The sequence below is a fragment of the Daucus carota genome, chromosome 2 (genome assembly GCF_001625215.2).
Source record: "Daucus carota subsp. sativus chromosome 2, DH1 v3.0, whole genome shotgun sequence".
Classification (NCBI taxonomy): domain Eukaryota; kingdom Viridiplantae; phylum Streptophyta; class Magnoliopsida; order Apiales; family Apiaceae; genus Daucus; species Daucus carota.
Window position 1 is genome coordinate 198,754 of NC_030382.2, and position 20,678 is coordinate 219,431.

The following is a 20,678-nucleotide window of genomic DNA, read 5'->3' on the forward strand; positions in this document are numbered from 1 at the left end:
TTCATATTTTTATTTTTATTTTTTGGATCAGGATATCCAACCTCATCTTGAATTATAAAAGAAATGAAAAAGAAGTGACCCGAAGTGTGGACCGTATCAAAATACTAAGTCTAGAAGCCCAACTAGTCCAAAGTGGACCGTAGAGTATTCTATTACTCGAAGCATCAGTAAATCAATTGCATTAATGGCCTACGCGGCTCGCCACGCGGTTCTATTTTCTTGAACGTTATTGTATTTAGTACATCAATTATGACCCACCAAACAATCCATAACAACATTTATATTCTAAACTACTACCCCTGTTCCTCACTTTAAACTTTAAAGCAATCTCCTGCGCTACGCGCCTCAGCAAAATTGTATATTATCACGAATTTAATAGAAAAAATTAATCATAGTATTTATCACGTATACATTAATCTTAAACTATTTATATGTAATTTAATAAATACTTTTATTTATCATTACTAGTGGAATATCTGACGAGTAAACAATATAATATTATATTTTAAATAAATACTTGATGCATAGGACCTATCCGGTTGGGCTTAGAGACCGCTTATTTTTACAATTTGTTTAAATGATACATAAGTCAATTTTCGATTTATAAGTTATAATCTGAGAAATATAAAAATATAACTTCAGTGACTTATTTTTATTTTTGAATTTTGAATATGTAGAGGACAATTTTAAAAGATAATTTTAATAATTTATTATTATATTAATAATTTTTATACCCAATAAATTGCAAGGACTAAATTTTTTTTATCAAAATACATAAAATTAAAGTTATTTCCCACTTATAATTAACTTGTCATTTATAAACAACAAACACTTTTTTAAGTTAACAATTTTAATATATTATCTTTGAGCAAATATATATATATACACACCACAACATATTACACGTAGTATTAAAAAGATTAAATAAAATTATTCATAAGATTTTAAGATATTAATATAAAAATTTTATTTATAAAATATAATATTATATTGACCACATATATCGTCTTTTAACCCATAAAGTCTTGACATGGTGTTACATATTTGACCGTGCAGTATTTTTGGTTCTTTTGAAAAAAAATATGTAATTCACCAGAAAATAATTAAACTTATAACATTTATCCAGAAATCTAAAATTGAACCTACTCGGTTCATTTACCGATAGAAGATTAATCAAAAATCAGATATTAATTAAAAGAATTAATCAGAGTGAAAATAGAATGTATTTTAATTTTTAATATTAAAATATTATTTAAAATTTATTTATTATTGTATTGGATATTTATAAATAAATATATATTTACTATATCAGAAATTCTATAATATTTCATATTTAAAATGATATAGTATTTTAATTTTAATAAATTACTATAAATATTTCGATTAAGAAAATTTTATAAGGATTAATCGGATTTTAAAATGGAATGGAATATCATTTCTTAAACAATAATATAAAATATGGCTCCTAGTAAGTTAATACACTAGAAAACGTGAGAACTTCAATGTTACTCTTTATACTTGGCTTCTTATTCACATTTTATATTTATTTTATATAAACAAGAGGAAAAAGTTAACTAAAAAGAGAAGATGGGTGGAAAATTAATATAATATTGAGTTAAGAGCTACTATATGCTCTTTTAAAAGAAAGGAGAGAGTAGGCTCTAAATTTTTAAAGAGGAGATTGGAGCATATTAGAGCAAGTCCAACACTATGCTAAGAGGTTCTCTAAAAATATTATAAAATAATATGTCTTAGTGATTTAGCATAAGATTTAGCACATGAGCTTCAATGGTACTCCCTATATTCATTCCCTATTATTATAATAATATTAAATAGGGGAGGAGAGAGGGAAAAAAAGTGAGGGAAATGATGTGGAGGAGAGAGGGAAATGAATATTTTAATGATAAAAAATAGTTTAGAAGTGGCTAGCATATTCTAAAAATAGGGAAGGGGAGGCTTGTGCTAGTGATTTAGCACATCACTAGCATAGTGTTGGAGTGCAATTTTATGTCATATTCCCTATTTTTGGATTTAAGACTTGATTTAGCACACCTATTGGACTTGCTCTTAGAGCACTAAATTTTGATTTGTTCCTAAAATTTAGACTTAAGAACTTGTTTAGAGAGCGCTTTGGAGTTGCTCTTAATAATTTGTCTGATGTTATGAAAAGTCCGACATATTAGACGAGAAAAGTTTTTTAATACAAGGAGCCGTGTATTAGATTCCCTCGTACATCCACATCAATCAATGAAAATAAAATTCTCACTTAAATCAATTTACTCCCTCCATCCTAATTTAGATAAACTTTTTGCTCATTGCACACATATTAAGGAATACATTAAATAGTTGTTTATTTTTTCATCTTTGCTCATATTTATTGTGTTGACTTCTTATTATATATAGTGGTACATTGGAATGATAAATAAGAGAAAGTAAGTATGGAAGATGATTGATAAATATGCATTGAAAAGAGAGAACTTCAACTATTTTGAGATAAAAAATTTTCCCAAAAAACTTATCTAATTTGGGATGGTGAGAGTAAACATATTACTCTAACCACAAACTAGTGTGATAAAATTCAATTCTTGATTTCTGTTTTTCTTTGTCTTTCCTTTCGATAAATCCAAATCAAAAGGGAATCAAATTCAAACTATTGTACATATTCAAATATCCCATTTATTGAGTTTATTTATATATTATTTTCCTTTTCCTCCTTCAAAATAATTTTCATATATTATTTGAATAAATTTACCAAACAAAATTTGAATTTCCATTCCTCAGCGTAACAACTAACAACCACTTGGAAATTTATTCTATAAATACCCTCCCAACCATCTCCACCCCCACAAATCACGAAAAGAACCTATACACACACGCCGTGTATACATACAACCTCATGGCAGCCATCACAACCTCTCCGAAAAACTCGCCGCTCCACCTCACCGACCTCGCCGATATCACTCGCGTCTTCAACCGCTTCGACGCCAACGCCGACGGCAAAATCTCCGCCGACGAGCTCGCTGACGTCATCCTCACACTCAACTCGTCCACGTCACCGTCCGAAATCTCCGGGATGATGGACCAGATCGACGCCGACCGCGACGGCTTCATCAGCCTCGAGGAGTTCGCCGGATTCTGCGCCGCCGGCGGCGACAATGTCGACGGAGAATTACGAGAGGCGTTTGAATTGTATGATATTAACAAGAACGGACTGATCTCGAGCTCGGAGTTGGGAGAGATCTTGACGCGCATCGGAGAGAGGTGCTCGGAGGAGGATTGCGTGAAGATGATCGAGAGTGTGGATGAGGATGGAGATGGATTTGTGAATTTTGAAGAGTTTAAGACAATGATGAGCCGGAGCAGTTCGAGTCTTTCGAGAAAATAATATTCTCTCCGTTTAAAAATAATAATTGTAATTCGAATTTTCTATGGTGGGCCCATGGGCACACAATAGTCACTAACTTTTATGAAAATACTAGCTTCTGATTGGTGGATAGGTAATAAATATTAGTGGCCCCCCTGCATTCACACCAATTCCACCAATCAAAATAGCCCATTTTCATAAAAGTTTGTGGTTATTGTGTGCCCATTAGAAAGACCGATTGTAATTTATCAATCTCGATCGAAATACTTGTGATCGTACTCTTCCATAATATTTGAAATTTGGCGGTAGTATTTAATTGGGGACCTTCCCTAATAATGGTTAATTAGATGCTAATTGGTAATTACATGTTGTTTGGAAATTTTTCTTAATTTGAATATATTACTCCCTCTGTCCCATTTTAACTGATGTTTGACTTTTTAACACGTATATTAAGGTGTAAAAAAATAATATCTATACTCATTAAAAAATTTCAATTGTTATATCAAATAAAAGTTTAGACTCTAAAATTTTATTTGATATAAATTTTATAAAAAATAATCATGTTTAGATGTAATTTTTTTAACATCTTAAAATATTAAAATGGGACGGAGTGAGTATTAAATCTCAATAAACTCTTTTAAATGAATTTGTATTCAAATTAAGTAATTTGACCTAAAATCCTCCGGGCACTTTAAAAACAAAATCAGATGCAATGTTCAACCTAACACGATAAGTCGATAAGTACAGTTAAACCTAACAGTATGGCAAAAGTTGACTTTGAATGTGGAGAATCAAGAATTGATTAGGTTGCTAGAAGGAACTAGGATCCCGTCTTCGTGATCGTTAGAATAAATATCCAGCAATCGAGTAATACTTTTTAAATACATTTTTCCGTCATCTAGCTAAAACAAACTGCTCAACAAACAACTTAGAGTTTTTTTAGCCTCTGCTAAATTTAGCCAGATTCAGATGTTTTAAGCATGAAAAATACAAACGGAGTCCCTGTCCGCGCCTTTAAATCAGTCTTTTAGTAATAATAAAATCAAGATACACTGTATGCCTATGCAAAGAAAGACACCTGGGAAAAACCAATGGACTCTTCTTCTACCAACGTCTCATCTCAGCCACAACCACAACCGTCCGCTGATGCCGCCGTCGATCCCTTTTTGGTTGAGGCTCTTCAGAACCCTCGTCATTGTCTCACCGGTTTCCAATAATCAAGACTATGGAGGAGTTCTCCGGGTATTAACCGATTCAAGACTTCTCCGAGTATCCACCGATTAAAGATCTTCCTGTTGCAAACTTAGAAGAAACTCAACAAAACCAGTCACGAAGCCAATTTTGCGATAGCTGGCTTAACTATCAGATCTCAAAAACAGGTGTGATCTTTCCAAAACATAAAACTACATAATTATAATTATGCGATTATTTGTTGATTTGCGATATATATTATTGTGGTATGGTTCATATTTCATTTTTTTCATGATTATATATGATTCTGTGCTTGAATCTTTCGTGTTATGGGTTGTTTCGCATCTATTTTTTTCCGAATTTGAGAAAATTGGTGTAATCAGTTTTATATTATATGATTAGTTCATTATATATGTTCCGATTCCTCATTTTTGATTCTTAGTTTTCGTTAGTATCCATGATGATTGTTTGCAGTTCTTGGACGGTGAAGGTCGAGGTGGAGGTGGTAGAGCGGCGACTTAATTAGCGCGTCTGATTGTCTAATTTTTTTCCATGATTTTAGTTTAGCTTGGTAATTTTGGATTTATTTGGTTTAATAGTAATTATGTAGATCTTAATTTAAGCTATTTTTGAATAACAAGTTGACTATCCTTAAAGTTGTTTATTTTTGAAATTTGAATTTCTATAAATGTTTATATTTGAATTGTTGTTTTACATTGGTAGATTAATTGATAGAATATTTATTGATGATTATTGTACCTGAATTCCATAATTCATGGGGGCCGTATATGATGGCTTTATTGTGCCTTAATAAGGTATTATTGCGCTATTAATGGTTGATTGATTGGTGTATACCAAATTTATATAGTGATACATTGTTTGCCAAGATTCTGTCTTTTCTTAGCTATGTTATCAATCTCTAATTATATTTTAAATTTTGTTAATAATGATAATTAGCTAAAATCGTGATACTTTTGCTTGTCAAGATTTTGTTTTATTTTTGAGTAGATATGTTTTAGATCTTTTTTCAATTAATAGTCAGTTATTTGGTTCGGATTAAAATTTTATTATGTATCTAACCAAAGAGATCTCACTATCTCTTTGGTGTAGATTTTTGTAATAATTTGTTTTATATTACTTTCCTTATTCTTTAAAAAATTATATTATATTCATATCTTTTAATGAGTTTGTTGACTGTTTTCGTCTTTCGTTTTATATAGTTTTATTATTCTATTGTCTGTATGAATTTATTATGGTTTTTATTTGTATTGTATTTTTCAGGGTACGCGAGGTGGAAGAAAGAACGATAACGGGACCTTTTATGAGTGTTTTCTTATCGAACATTAAAGCTTTATTGTCTAAGCGTCCCCGGTCATCTCTGCATGTCCGAGGGTTAGATGGTAAATTTTCTTGAACGAAAGGAACTCCTGGGAGCAGCTATTGTATTCTGATACAATTCATCATACGTGAAAGTATCTTGTGACAAAAAAAAAAAAAAAAAAACAAATACTCATCTAACAATAAAAACCACTTAAAACAATGTTATAATGTTGACCGACTGATAATTAGACCTGGCAATTCGTGTAGATCGTGTATTTTCGTGTCGTGTATTTTTTCGTGTCGTGTACAAAAACCAAACACAAAACCGCGTTCGTGTATTTTGGTGTCGTGTACCTCTATTTTCGTGTCGTTCTTGTGTCGTGTTTCGTGTAAAATCGAATATAAATATAAATATAAATAAATATATAAATTAATGTAAATATTAGATTTCTAGGCAAAAAATTTACAAAATAGTATGAAAGATATATATTTAAATCATTTACACTTACAATATTATAAACTATGTATTATTTTAAAAGAAAATATACATATATTTATTATAAATATACATATTTATAATTAAATATTAATATTTAACTATTAAATTATATTTATTTCGTGTACCTCATGTCGTGTCGTGTACCCGAAAGGTAAACACAAAACCGACACGACATCAGTCGTGTACTTCGTGTCGTATACCTTTTCGTGTCGTGTACTCAACATGCAAACACAAACACTAAATTTCGTGTCGTGTATTGAAAATTTGCCGGGTCTACTGATAATCAACCAATGTGACAGAGAACTGGATCCAAGAAAATAAGCTTTAAATAAGATGATTTAACATACAATTATTTTAAAAGAGAGAATGATGCAACATACATTCTATAACAAAAACAACTTTTTACCAGGATTACTACTGTATAATAATCCTTAACACGATCCAAAATTAAGATGGGTCGCCAAAAGCAAAAGTTGATATTAATTATGATAATGCAAATTGGAAACGAGCTGCATGCAATAAAAATAAATTAACCCAGGGAGCAGGATAAACGAAAACAAAGAACCAAAAAGACTTTATTACAACAAATTGAACATGCTTTACAGGAAAATACAAGACTTTCGAGAGCAGTGCCATTACAAAACCAAGAAGGTTAGATTAGGAGGGGAAAAGAATGGCAGAAAGAATCACAATCAAGTCAAATCTGAAGTAATTGTCCAATGTGATGATCGTTAAACAGTTCCGTTTCTTACATTTGTTCCCGGCAATCCCATGCTTGCCTCTATTGCAAGGCATTCCAATGGGTCATTGTCCAGCTTACTTTGTTGTTTCCCCTCGCTCTTTGCTGACAATTAAGTACTCCATGGCTGACCCTTCTACTGTCCACTGCTTGCTGATGAAGGTGGTCTTGGCACTTGTGAATTAGATATCGGCTTTTGAAGTGGCTTCAAGGCAGCCATAATTTCAGAAAATGACGGCCTTAACTTTGGATCACTACAATTTTTAATAACATAAATTACAAAACATATTATCGCATCAGGCTCATGCAGGACATCATACAAAAACAATATTAATACGAGTCAAAACTCAAAAGTATTGTTTAAAGACATTCAAAACTATTAATACCAGATCAATAAAAATTATAACCAGAGTGACCGTTTAACTTACGTTTGCCAGCATTTGCAGATAATATCTGCAATAGCCGGATCTATGTCATCAGGAATGTCAAGACGTCGATGTTGAAAACCAACAGCTCCAACAACTTGCATAGGGTTCATGCCTCCCCATGGTTGTTGCAAAGTACAGAGTTCCCATAATATTACACCATAACTATAAACATCGCACCTGCCAGGCATCATGAGGTCTGAACTTTATTAACCGAAATATATATACGCCTAGCAAATGGTTTTAGGCTTTATATGCAGTTACTAGTACATTTCACGAAATTAAAGGAGGGGAACCCATACTTCTCATCTGATGGTTCATTTCTGAGTACCTCTGGAGCCATCCACTCAGCCTACAAATACCAGAGGATTATTAAGGCCCATGAATAAGTTTTAAACATGAAACGGCTAATATGTAGTGCCTGTTTGGCTGGGCTTTTTAAGGCCAGTTTGAGACTTGCAAGTCAGAATTACCTTATTCCTACCATTTGTGTAAAGAAGTTATAAGTCAACTAAATGATTTATAAGCCAGAATATGAGAAGTTTAAAAATCCCAACTTCTTTTAGTTACTAATCTTTATTTTAAAATCTGAATTTATTAAAATGTATAGGATCACTTTAGAAGATGATATACAATATTTTAACATTATATTGATAATCTTTTTACCTAATAACTTGTAAATATCCAAAAAAATTATTCAAACACATAAATTAGAAGTTACTTTTTACTTATAAGCAAGAAACAATTCTTTTAAGCTGTCCGTCCATGTAATTCTACTATATAGATCACTTCAAGTGCTTCCTATAGCTTAAGTCTGAGTAATTCAGATTCCATTGACCACACTAGTAGTGTACCTCTGATAAAAAACATACCATCAACGAGCAAACAGGCACTTCCATCAAAAACTGTGTTTAATCATTTAAATCGGGACAAGCGTGAAGCCCCTAACTAACTAATGCGCACTGGTCAACTATTAGTTGCATCCAATATTCTGTAAACCAGGCACCTGTGCTATATGAGAGCCATCATACCACTCCTTAATTGTCAATTACAATTTTACAACACATTTACTAAACAACCTGTGGGCTAACAGCTCCAAGCAGTTCCCCAAGTTGAATTCCGTGTTAGGCACTAAATATTTCATTATGTGCTATGTACGGTTCTAGTATAATATAGTAGCTAACAAATGAGGTGAGTAGTTATCTCACATAAATTACCAATTACCTGTAATTTTAATCATTGTTATCTGCACTATCATTTTGCCTCTCCTATTTAGTTTTATTTAATTTATAACTTCCTTATTGTGTCAGCCTACCTGAACTCTTCGTTTTGCGTAGACTACACGTGTTGGACACTCGACACTTGGACATGAGTCTAGGGTCTAGACACTTGGATACTTACTTAAGACAAAAGTATGTAGATTTCTTAAAATACTGCCCAGTCTAACACCGAGCACATATCTATGTTAAATTACTAAGATTAAGTGTTAAACTCCAAATACTTCTGCCCAATTTTCTTTTGTAACTGCCTCAGAACTAGTTGATCCTTCAATGCTGAAAATCTATTCTGACGACGTAAAACACACAGAATCAACTGTGAAGAGACATAATTTCTCTTACTTACATCTGAAACCATTGATCGGGACAAGTTATCTAAAGCCATTTTACTATTATTTTGTGTTTGGTTGGAGAGAATGAACTGGAATGACTAAAAATAAAAGAAACTAACAGAGGTAGGAGGGAAGTTTTGAAAAAATTTGAGTGAGTGCAAAATTGTTAAGATGAGATTTGAGAAGAAATTGACTATGGGAGGGAATGGAGCATTCCTTCCCAAATTGGGGTTGTGATCTCTAGTATAGGGTGTAAGGAATGGAATGGAGGAATTAATGAAATTTATAAACGATTGCCCGTAACATAGTTCAAATTTCATTGCAGTCCTTTCAAATTCATTCATCCCAACTAAACACAGCAGTAAAGATCATGTTATACATAAAACAACTGATGCAACTAAATTCCTACACGATTTTAACAAGAAATGATTAATGAAGCCATCATTACTATCAAACAATATTTTGTAGAATATTTAATTTACGCTTCTAAGATTCACCATGTTCCTAGTTCTATATGTGTTTGATCTCTCCAGATAACATATGCATTTGCCCACCGTGCAAACTGGTCGAAGTATAACATTAGCTTATAGCATTTTATATATCAGTTTATGCTATCTAGGCAGACGTTCAATTTGATTCTTAACTATTGGCTGCATTCTAGTTTCTATCTCATGCTATCTTAAACAGAAGAGTGCATCTAGAATTAGAGATAAAAAAAGAGCATCAGTAATTAGGGATACAAGGCCAGCGACAGCCGATAAGAAGAAAGCTATAAAACAAAATGGCAAACACAGCTTACCGTCCCTGCAGTTGACCTCGAGGAAAGAAATGTGCCTTTCTTCATTCTTGATAACCCAAAATCGCATACCTAACAGGTAGAATTGCACATGCTTATTATAAGGAACTGCAGTACATATTACATTTCAGCAGATAAGAAATTCACCTTCACAACCCAGTTTTTATCCACAAGAAGATTTGGAGATTTTAAATCACGATGAACAATAACTGGCGTACAGTTGTGCAAATAGTTCATGCCCCTAGCCTGAGAGTTTAATTCAATACATTAACAAGTGATAGTAAATTAATTTACACTAAACAAAAGCTGCATAACAGTATTCAAATGAAGTGGGGAAAGAAGTGAGCACATACTGCGTCAAGGGCCATTCTCAGACGTCTACGGACATCCAACTGATTGTTTGGCCGGTGAATTAATCTGTACAAACTACCTCTGCAGATCAAACCAATGGTTTAGGATGTCGTAGCAAAGATATAAATATTTTAATATAATCGTTAGATGTTGTGCAAATTTCACATGCTACTATAATTACTTGAGAATAAACCATAAAAGTAATGAAACCGTCTATGCCAATTGCGAATTGTGATGATTTTTAGTGAATTTGTATTATACTATGTCAGTATCTATCATAGTCTTTATACTTGTGCTAATGCACTCGTAGTTATTTGAGCAGGTAAGATATCTCTCTTTACGCTTGTTATATCTTATCAAGTTATTTGGATGTTCCGAATGATCCTCTCATATTAGAGTATGAGTAGGCATCATAATATAAAACTAGAGATGATTTATTTTTGAAAGCTTATACAATGGTCTTGATATTTTAAATAACTTGATCCAGGTGAAAATATGTATTTCAACATACCTAGGAAGGAATTCTGTTACAATAGACAGATTTGGAGGACGAGTTACAGCTCCCATAAATAGAACGACATTGGGATGTCGAACCCTTTTCATGATCCCGACCTTTCAAGCAAAACAGAAAAACATAAATTTCCAATGTATAAATTTTGAAGCAGTATCGACATAAATTAACAAGATGGCCAACAATTTATACTCAACACTACAAATGGTGGGGAAAGTGGGAAAATGGAGTCCAAGACAATGCCTTTGGTTGAAATAGTTGTCACTTGTCACAATGCCAAGACATGGTGCCCATAAGGCAGTGAGCGACAGTTGGGCCATGTATTTATAATCAACACGATTAGCCATATTTAACTAATTCAGTAATGAACTATTGTCAAGTGTCTACCACAGTATGCATCAAGAGAACCTTTTCTAGAACATCCTATTCGGACAGGTAGATACGGTTGAAAAGTGTATGATATTTGTGCATATACATTATTTTTTTCAACTGCAAACAAAGTTTTGGCAATGCATGTAACTGTATCATCTTCATTAGGCAAACCTTCTTTATAGTAGGCATCTACATGAACTTTACATAAGGATACAAAATATGCTAGTTCCTTTCCCCTGCCATATTTCACTGAAATTAAGTTATCGCCGTGGCATGTCCACACAGCTTCTGTTTTTCCCAACCCGGTGTTTGCGAAACACAATTTAGTGCATCATGCACCAAGTTAAACAGACAGGATGCAACATATAAAAAATAAAGTCTCATACTTTTATCTTAGCTTAAGGTTACAGTTTTTAACACACTACTGGAAGGGATATTTAAGAAGCTCACGAAAGCATCTAGCTAACACGGCATGTATGCACACAACAAACATAAACTAACCCTCTCAACTGCTAAGCATTTGATATTAGCTACTACTCTTCCTTGCCATGGAACCGCTCCTAGGTTAATCTTGATATTCTAAATTTCTGATATTAGCCAGTGGACTATATCTAGGCTTTTAATCAGAAAAGCTTCTGAAGTATACAAGAGAAGAGGGAATTGTACCTCACTTTTGAACTCTTCAAGGGATTCACCAGTTAGTTCTTGGTCTAGGAACTTCTTGACAGCGACTTCCTGTAATTAGAATATAGAAGGTCTGAGCTTCTTACTTGCAGAAAATGGCAAGATAACAGCCACAGAGTCCCTTGATATGCATTTGAAGACAGAGATGCGAAAAAATACTGGCTTCTGTACATTCTTTTATTTATGGGTTTCATGGCCCTAAAGTCAGGTTTAGATAATTACCTAAAGCTAAGACATATTTCAATACAAAATTAAAGTTATTTTTGTAAATACAGGGGTTGGATTCTATTATTAAAAAAATGCCATCAAACTTTCATACACAAAATGCATACGACTTTAGGTAACTTTCCTAAAGTGTCAACTTTAGATTCCCTTCTTTACTTTATATATTTGTTTTACAATTATAATATATATATTTCCTTCTTTTATTCGAATTCTACATGGGCTTAAATACATTACCAGCTACTTAAAACTTATAACATACTTATAATAATAATTTCTGGTCCTCCATGTGAAATTATAGGTTGCAGGGCCAACATGTAGAAATTTACACAGAGAAAACAAAAAAGAATGTATGCTACGATGCTAACATTTTCATACAAGTAGAAATTGTGAACTCCAAAGTCGTATACTAGATTTAAAATTTGATTTTTAGCATATAAAAACAAAATATCACTTTTTGAAAGGACTATAGTTGTGAGCAGATATAATAACAATACATAATAAGTAACACTCTGCTAATAAAGGTACATTAACTTACAGTTCCATGCCAGTCTCCACGATATACCTCCCCATATGATCCTGCAGCAACCACAAACATTGTTAAAAGATAAATCTACACCATACGGCAGGGAGGTTATGCTTTAGACTGGCAGGTCAACAAGTTCTTGACTATAGTTCTTTTATCCCTTTTTTCCGGGCCTAAAAAAAATAATAGACCTGATGGCTTAAGCATAAAACTTTTACTATATGATGAAGATATAAAGTCCAGTAGAATGTCAGTTGATCATTATATATTGCTATATATTCAGTAAAGTAAAATTTTCATAAGTCTCCTCACAAGTAAGAGTTGGACCTAGATACTAGTGCCTCATGGAATTACATTTTTATTTTCATCAATCAAATATACATAATCCATCATACGAACATTACCAAAAGAACAAATGCTAGCAAATTAGTTATGCTTTTAACAATTGGGACACAGAGAATATTACATAGTACAAAGTCAGGGAGCTATTAATAAAAAAGCGGTCGATATATATATATAATATGCAATGACGGAGCTCATCCATCAAAAGTTTATAGGATATAGTAGATTCTTTTGCAAGACAGTTTCAATGTTCTATATAACGTTTCACATATATTATCACTGTTAATTTAATTTTGTAGGACTTAAATCAATTTCACTAGAAAATTGTGAAATCACCCTAAGATTGTTTGCTATATACTACACACGATATCAAAAAGTATGTACTGGCCTTAAAATTAAAATAAAAAAAACAGTAAAATGTGTGTTTATACCAAGTCCAATACGCTCGCCCAATGTGATATCCTCCCATGGGATCTCGCAATCCGAAACTTCATCAAGTGAGGTGTCAGACCTTGTGCTATCATTACCGGCAGACCTATCTGATGTTCTCTCACCTTCCGAATTTCCCCTCGTGGCATCAGGTAATAGGTTACCACTACCCCGAGGCTCATAAACAGTAGCATCTGCATCTCCATCACTTTTTGCACAGCCCAATGGGTTAAAGAAGGGAGTAGCGGCACTTGGTGAATGAGCATCCACATTTTCTTGCTGGTTGCCAACAGCAACTGTAGTTGCTACCATAGCTGCTGCTGTAGCAGTGGCTGCAGCAGCTACCGGAAGTTCAGGATTGGAGTCGGCAGAAGTCCTTGCTGCAGCAACTACCATTGAAGATGCCACAACAGCTGCTGCCGCCGCCGCTGCAGCTGCTGCAACAGGAACATTGCGAACATGTTTTTTGGGAGCTACATCAGCTTGCAAGGAAACTCTCTCCCCATCTTCCTTGAAACCTGAATGATCCTCTACTTGTCCAGAATGACCTCCTTTAGCGTTTGCACTATGAGCTGGTAGAGGAGGTAAAAAGCGGGGTTTAATATAATCAGGTTTGCCCTTGTTTTTCAAAGTCTCATCACTAGTTCTAATCCTTTTGTCTTTTTCAGACTGGATATTCTGCTCTGCCTTCTGCATATCTACCTGCTCCTGGTATATTTCAGTAAAAAGATCTGGAGGTGCAACAACCCCGCTTTCAAGCAACACATCATGGAGCTTTTGAGCCAACTGTGGATTTTCTTTGGCAGCATCAATCATGTATTGTGAAACATCCTTCACCTTCATCTTGTGTGCAGCCGGGGAGCTTACCCCTTCTGTCCATGAAGGAGATCTAGCATGTGGAAAAGAAAAATTGGACCTGCGAGGTGTTTCCCTAACCATCTCCTTCCCTGAATTCCCAGGGGTAGCTGACGATGTTTTAGACCCTTCCTCAGATTTACTATGTAATATTGAGCTTGTAGAAGGCACATGTTCACTTCTTTCATCAAGCTTGTTTTCGGCAGAACTAACATTACATCTAGACCTGACCTCGGAAGCTTGACGCTCCAACATCTGTTCATATGAGCTGGTAATACCGCTACCCGAAGAAGCTGTACTAGAGGAGTCTGCGGCCAAAGGTGTAGAGAAGAAAGATCTTTCATACTCTATATCTGATCCTGTTGTGTCCGATGGAATTAGTGTGCCAGGGTCGGCCATCAAATCAACAATGTATTCCCTATATTCACATCAGCCTTTCTTTAGCAGACAATAAAAAATGTATAATCCAAATTAAGAGATTACATACTTACATGCATTCCTTGACTATATCATTGTCGAAGGAATCTCTTCCTAAAAACATACTAATTACTTAAAAGGTAAAAATCTAAGCTTGTACAACGGCTACACAATAGCCCAGAAATTCACGAGGCAGTGAACTTAAGTCTAATGATATTAAATAAAAAACATCTTTAGTGGTCCAGTCCCTCAGTTTTACCAGTTTTTCAAAGTCGCCCTACACCAAGATGTATAGGATAGCACAGTTAAGAACAATGTATAGAATAGTCAACTTTTGCTGCTTTGTCAAGTATCCATACTTAATTTCGCAATAGGAACATAAGGGTAATATAAAAATGGATTAACTAATATGCTGTTACAATAAATTTATCATATCGTACAACATACAAAATATGCAAGTCCATCAAACATATGTATAAACCTTTCTAACATATATCTTGATATAAAGTTGTAATACCCACATGAAACACTAACCCATTACTTAGCATGTACTAGAAAACAAAAACATTTATATAGTAATAACCTTGCACCATGAATCCTTACGAAGTTCATTGCCACATCATCAGAACCAGTATACTGCTGTCCTTTCATTATACGGCAAGGTATGCCAACACTATCAGCCAAGACCTGTAAGTAAAACAGATCAGAGCTGAGTTTCATTTTTAAATAACAATTCAAATCAAAACCCAAAAAGATAGATAGACAATGTAAAAGATTAGCAGCTTCCGAACCCAAAAAGATAGATAGACAATGTAAAGAATTAGCAGCTTCCGAACACATAACAAATCATACGCATATGCTAATAGTGCAAATAGTACATAATTAGGAATCTGTAGTTCCCAAAAATCTCTATTTCTACAATTTTAGTCATCTCAAACTTTTACAGACAGCCACAATATCGCATAGCCCAACTTCAATCAAAACTTCACAGGGACGAAAATTTGTTTAAACTATTCCTCAGCCTACACCATTGTTATCAAGTCGACAACTAGTAGACAAGTCGTTCTATAGAAAAAGTCAAGCAACGACTTATCTAGTCTGGCGACTTATGAGTTTTTACCCGACCCTGACCAGAAACTTCAGAAGTAGGGTTTTTTAAGCAAAATCTTATGTAATTTTGTTCTTTAAAGAAAGATAAGGCTTTGGGCGGCTACATCAAGTCTGACTAATAGACTTGTCATCTGTGTGTAGGCCCTAATTACCTGCTCCGGCTACGTAATCTTTGTATCATTTTCAACATATCAGTAGATCCCTGATCTTTGTATCATTTCAACTTCACATTATTATTTCCTTCCTGCACTACCTTGTCACTACCTTCTGGCTTCAGGCTCTTTAATCTTTGTATCATTGTCAACATATCAGTACATCCCTAATCTTTATATCACTTCAACATCACATTATTATTTCCTTCCTATCACTACTTTCTGGCTTCAATTTACATGTGAACTAACAATCTGCTACGTCCTGTACATCTCACTATTGCTTATTATCTTTTACTTTTGATTCAAACTATAAACTGATGTGTGTTCAACTATATTTTATTTATTAAATCTAGTAAAAATATGTATATGAATGACTTGTCGACTTTTTACGACTAGTTGGGCGACTTGTCGACTAGTCGATTCCAAGGTATCCGGGCGCCGAGACTCGACTTGGCGCCGTGATAACCTTGGCCTACACTATAATTTATAAGAATATAGAATATAATAACTAACAGCAGAGTAAAAGGTAGAAAGCTATTCAGTGGCTAGTATAAAATTCTAGATAGATATTAGGTACTACAACTTTACAATAATGAGATTCCATATTTCAGAAAATTAAAAATCTACAAATCACATTGCAATCTGACACCTTAAAATCAAACAGATAAGAGGAAGGCTAAACAGCATCCAAACAAAGATAGAACCATATTTGTATGCTAAAAGGTATTATCAGTCCGTTCGAGGGGCCAGTTCTCAAAAATCTGTTCCCGCAATTTGTCATCTTAACCATTTACAGGCTGCAACAAACTGGCGGTGAGCCAGAGATGACCACAGTCAAAACTAATTTGCAATCCATGATTCAGCACATACTCAATACTTGAAATATGTAAGGTATCTAAGGTGTGCATAAAAGGTAGATGCAATAGAACTATTTTCAACTCATTAATACAATTTTAAACAAGTATTATTAACAAACCAAAAAAAAAAAAAAAACTTTACATCATTTATAGCTAAGGTGTCAGCGGTTTGAAATTTATATTTGGAAATTTATGTGCGTGTTCTCAAAAATGGGCTGCAGATAGATTCAAATGCATATTGATTGAAACTCAACCCTTTTCAGGCATAAAAAGTCAAAACCAAATCAAAAAAAGATCATCAAAATATGAACAAAGTCGGATGCTAAATAACCAAAATTACTAATTTCATTCAATAGCAACCCTTTAAAAGACAACGATTGACCAAAGAGCATCATGCACCACAAAAGAGAAATATCCAAAACTGGGCATTACCTTAAACAACAGTGCGCGATGACGTGCCAAGCCTATTGTCAAAGAACCAAGAGGCAAAACCATGCTCCCGAGAGTTTCCTTCAGCTTATAACTAAGACTTTTCCAAGCCAACAACATATTTTCAGGATCAGTAACTGGCCCCCCCATGTGATCCGAAACCAAAACAGCAAGCTTCCGCACCAAATCAGCACCATCAAAATCAAGGCATTCTGACCTCGACTTGACAGCCAACTCCAAAGCCTTCTGTTCAAGACGCAAGAGCTTAGAATCGGAAGCCTTATTAACTAGAACAGCTTCCCAGGTGATGCTATCTGACACCGGTGTTGTTTGAAGATCAACAAGAGAAGGCATCTTTGAAGAAGTGGACTCAATCAAGATACCATATAGATCATAGAAACCATCGAGAATCTTGTCATCGTAGCTAAGAGAATTGTAATTCTGTGAAGCATGAGACCAAGTATACCAAATTAGAAGGTAAATAACATGTCCAAAGAAAATATTATGCAAGCAAAATTATATGTGAAGAATTCAAGGGCTCCAAAGTTGCTAGGGAATAGCATATTCTACACTGGGCCAGGCAAGTAAAAAAAATGCACAACTTCACAAGTGTTACCACAAACTATGAAATACATAATAATAAACAACCAAAGGAAAACAAAGAGGAATGTCAGAATTTCAAACACACAAAAAAATAGGCCATGGTGAGAAGAACCACAGGGTGCTAGCTATGCCCCTTCTATTTATAATTACAGTAACAGCTCAAGCAAACTATGCACCAATATTCCCATCCCAATTATAGTACTTTTTCATAGCAAAACTGTCTATGTAAGATACCAAAATGGCTATTTTTGTTTTTCTTCTAATTATGGTGCAAGTATTGACAGTTCGCATTAGATGCTCAAACATCAAAATTCAAAAGTTATTATGAATTATTTAAATAATATTTAGCTTGGTGATGCAACCATATAAAATTATAAAACTAGGTTATTTCAATCAATTCCTACCAACTGAAATACCCGTATATATAATTGCAGATAAATCATATTAACTACCAACAGGAAAGCACAATCACATCGATTTTCAAAATGAGATTCAATTCTCTAGCTCTACAAGGAGTGGGCTTAATTAAAGGACTACTATGTTCACCCAAAGCTTAGTTGGTCTTTTATAATTTGTAATTTATGGGGTGTGTTTATGTATTTGTATTGCATCTTGGCAATTTGGGAAAAAGGCTCCACTTAAATTTAATATTAAATGATGTAATAATCATGATGATACTCCCAATTATGTGCAATACAATGTAAGCCTAGCACCTCGCATGAAACTAATAAGATGGGCAACCACCTTGAACAGAGCATACAAACTTACTATTTTACTAATTAATTAATATAGGAATACTCCTATATTTATTACATAATATAAAAAAATAATTGCAGCATTGGAGTATTCTTAAAGTGGAATTTTTTTATTTAGAAGACCAAATATTTATCCACCACACCATTTTTAATAACTAATATTGATGAGCGAAGAAGTTAATTCTTATAACTTCTGAAGCAAGGGTGCAGGCTGGGGTGCGAGAAATAAACCACATAGTTCACCGGCAAACAAATGCATATATTCTAGCTATATAAAAATAAAGCTTAAAAACAATCACCAACTTATCTGTATTTTTTTTGCAAAAGATCACCAACTTATCTAAGAAAATGCATGACAAAATAATTTGATTAATCATTATGTCAGGTCAGTTCGGTTTGTGTTGGCGTATAAACCAATACCTATCAAACATACTGCTAATAGTAGAGAAGTGGCGCACCTTTATCTATCATGTATATATTACAATCTTGGGATCCCTCGTCAGTTTTTCCTACCGACTAAGTGTTATGTAAAGTAGGTCGGCAATTATTTTGGGTAAAAAGCCTTGTGAAATTTCATACAGATAATAATATTTTAAAATCCTATCAATTTAAAATGGAAATATTGACCAGAGCCCACAACTCTCCATAGGTGCTTACCTTTAATTATGCTACCCATGCAGCTTGTTAAATTTAATTATCAACTTAGAAATGTATAATGTTGACCAAGTACTGTATAACCTAATTAATTTCAATTTTTTACCAAAATATTTCGACTATAGCTAATTTTCTTCGTCAGCAGCTACTAGCTACCCTCCATAATGCTACCCAAGCAACCCATTACTTTTGCTTCCCAATCATATATAATTTTGGCCAAGTACTAAACAGAGTATGTTACATGTAAATTCTTGTTTTCAACTGGCCTGCATGGCCAAATGGAGCCAAGTGATGACATAAACTAATTTGTGTTGCCCCAGATGTGTGCTTAGGAAGATATACAGTCACATTCTAAACTTCCATATATAAGATAATAATGTTGTTCAGATAGAAAATGATAAATACATACCCAATATCTGTATGCAGTAACTTCTGCAGGGGCATTATCTGGTGGAAAAGAGCCCAGACTAATCTGCTTAACTGCTTCAATCTGTACTGCTTCTGGATCCTCCCTTGCACTCAACTCTAAAGCCATTTGTATCTGATACTCCTCATTCACAATATTAGGATCCCTTGAGTTACTAGACTCTATATCACGCCTCACAACATCCTGAGAACTACCATTCGCCAAATCAGATGGCTCAGCTCTTCCCTTTCTAGTCACATTCGAAGATGATGGTGGAGTAGGACTAGGGCTACGTTTATTTGCAACCGAGTTTAACCACCCAGACAGACCCGAAAAGGGTTTATCTTTATGCTCAGAATTAAGACTCGATTGAGCCTGTAAAACCCTATCAGGTGAAGAAACATCCCTAAACTTACTGCTTCTCGATGAAGTGGAACCTTCTAAATTTTCAGACTGATTAGACATGATGTGAAGTTTCTTTAGAAGATTCTTCATAATATTTTCCTAAGCTACATCAGTCTTATAACCATAAGACCCTCTTCCACTAAACCATGCATGGATTCCTCAGTGAAACAATTACAAACAGAGCAAGACCAATCTTCAAATAAACCTTAAAACACAACCTAGGTCAACACCAAGAACCCATAAACACACATATCAAATCATAAACCATACCAAACCATTTCAACACCAATCCACCAAAATCTACACATAAATAACAATACCCAGATGTACAGATTACAAATTAAACACCTTTTCACAAGAAAGCTTGAATCTTTATAATATAAATGCAAGAATATGTACAACAACAATAGACAACACTCAACAGGCTGATTGTATTTACAATGACAGGTAAGCAAGACTGATCAAGAAAAGCATGTAAAAAAAGGTATTGAAATTGGAATAGAGATGGGGGAGAAGAATAAACAAGAAATAGTACAAGTAGAATACTAGAATTAAATAATGGAGAAAAAAGATTGGTGAATTGGGGAAAGAGTTTAGAGAAATAAAGAAGAGAAAGGCAAGGCACACACTGCAAAGACTAGCAAGTGAGGCAAGT

The 20,678-nt window shown here is 34.0% G+C and overlaps 2 protein-coding genes across 3 annotated transcripts; one reads left to right on the plus strand and one right to left on the minus strand.

The window, feature by feature from the left end:
* The first annotated feature begins 2,896 nt into the window (after window positions 1-2,896).
* Window positions 2,897-3,385, plus strand: LOC108192744 (calcium-binding allergen Ole e 8). Its single transcript, XM_017372863.2, has one exon. It carries the CDS (start codon window positions 2,897-2,899, stop codon window positions 3,383-3,385), a length of 489 nt encoding a protein of 162 aa, XP_017228352.1.
* Window positions 3,386-6,921: 3,536 nt separating this feature from the next.
* Window positions 6,922-20,678, minus strand: LOC108192338 (probable serine/threonine-protein kinase SIS8). 2 transcript variants are annotated; one of them, XM_017372859.2, is made up of 13 exons: window positions 19,622-20,678; window positions 17,204-17,641; window positions 15,236-15,339; window positions 13,383-14,653; window positions 12,622-12,662; window positions 11,844-11,912; window positions 10,806-10,906; window positions 10,297-10,375; window positions 10,091-10,189; window positions 9,947-10,015; window positions 7,841-7,890; window positions 7,542-7,718; window positions 6,922-7,367 (listed from the first exon to the last, which is right to left on the minus strand). In XM_017372859.2, exons 1-13 carry the CDS (start codon window positions 20,111-20,113, stop codon window positions 7,250-7,252), a joined length of 3,108 nt encoding a protein of 1,035 aa, XP_017228348.1. In that variant the 5' UTR covers window positions 20,114-20,678; the 3' UTR covers window positions 6,922-7,249. The 2 variants fall into 2 exon arrangements, with proteins under 2 accessions (XP_017228348.1, XP_063942444.1); XM_064086374.1 differs by lacking the exon at window positions 6,922-7,367 and having other exon boundaries at window positions 7,551-7,737; window positions 19,622-20,246.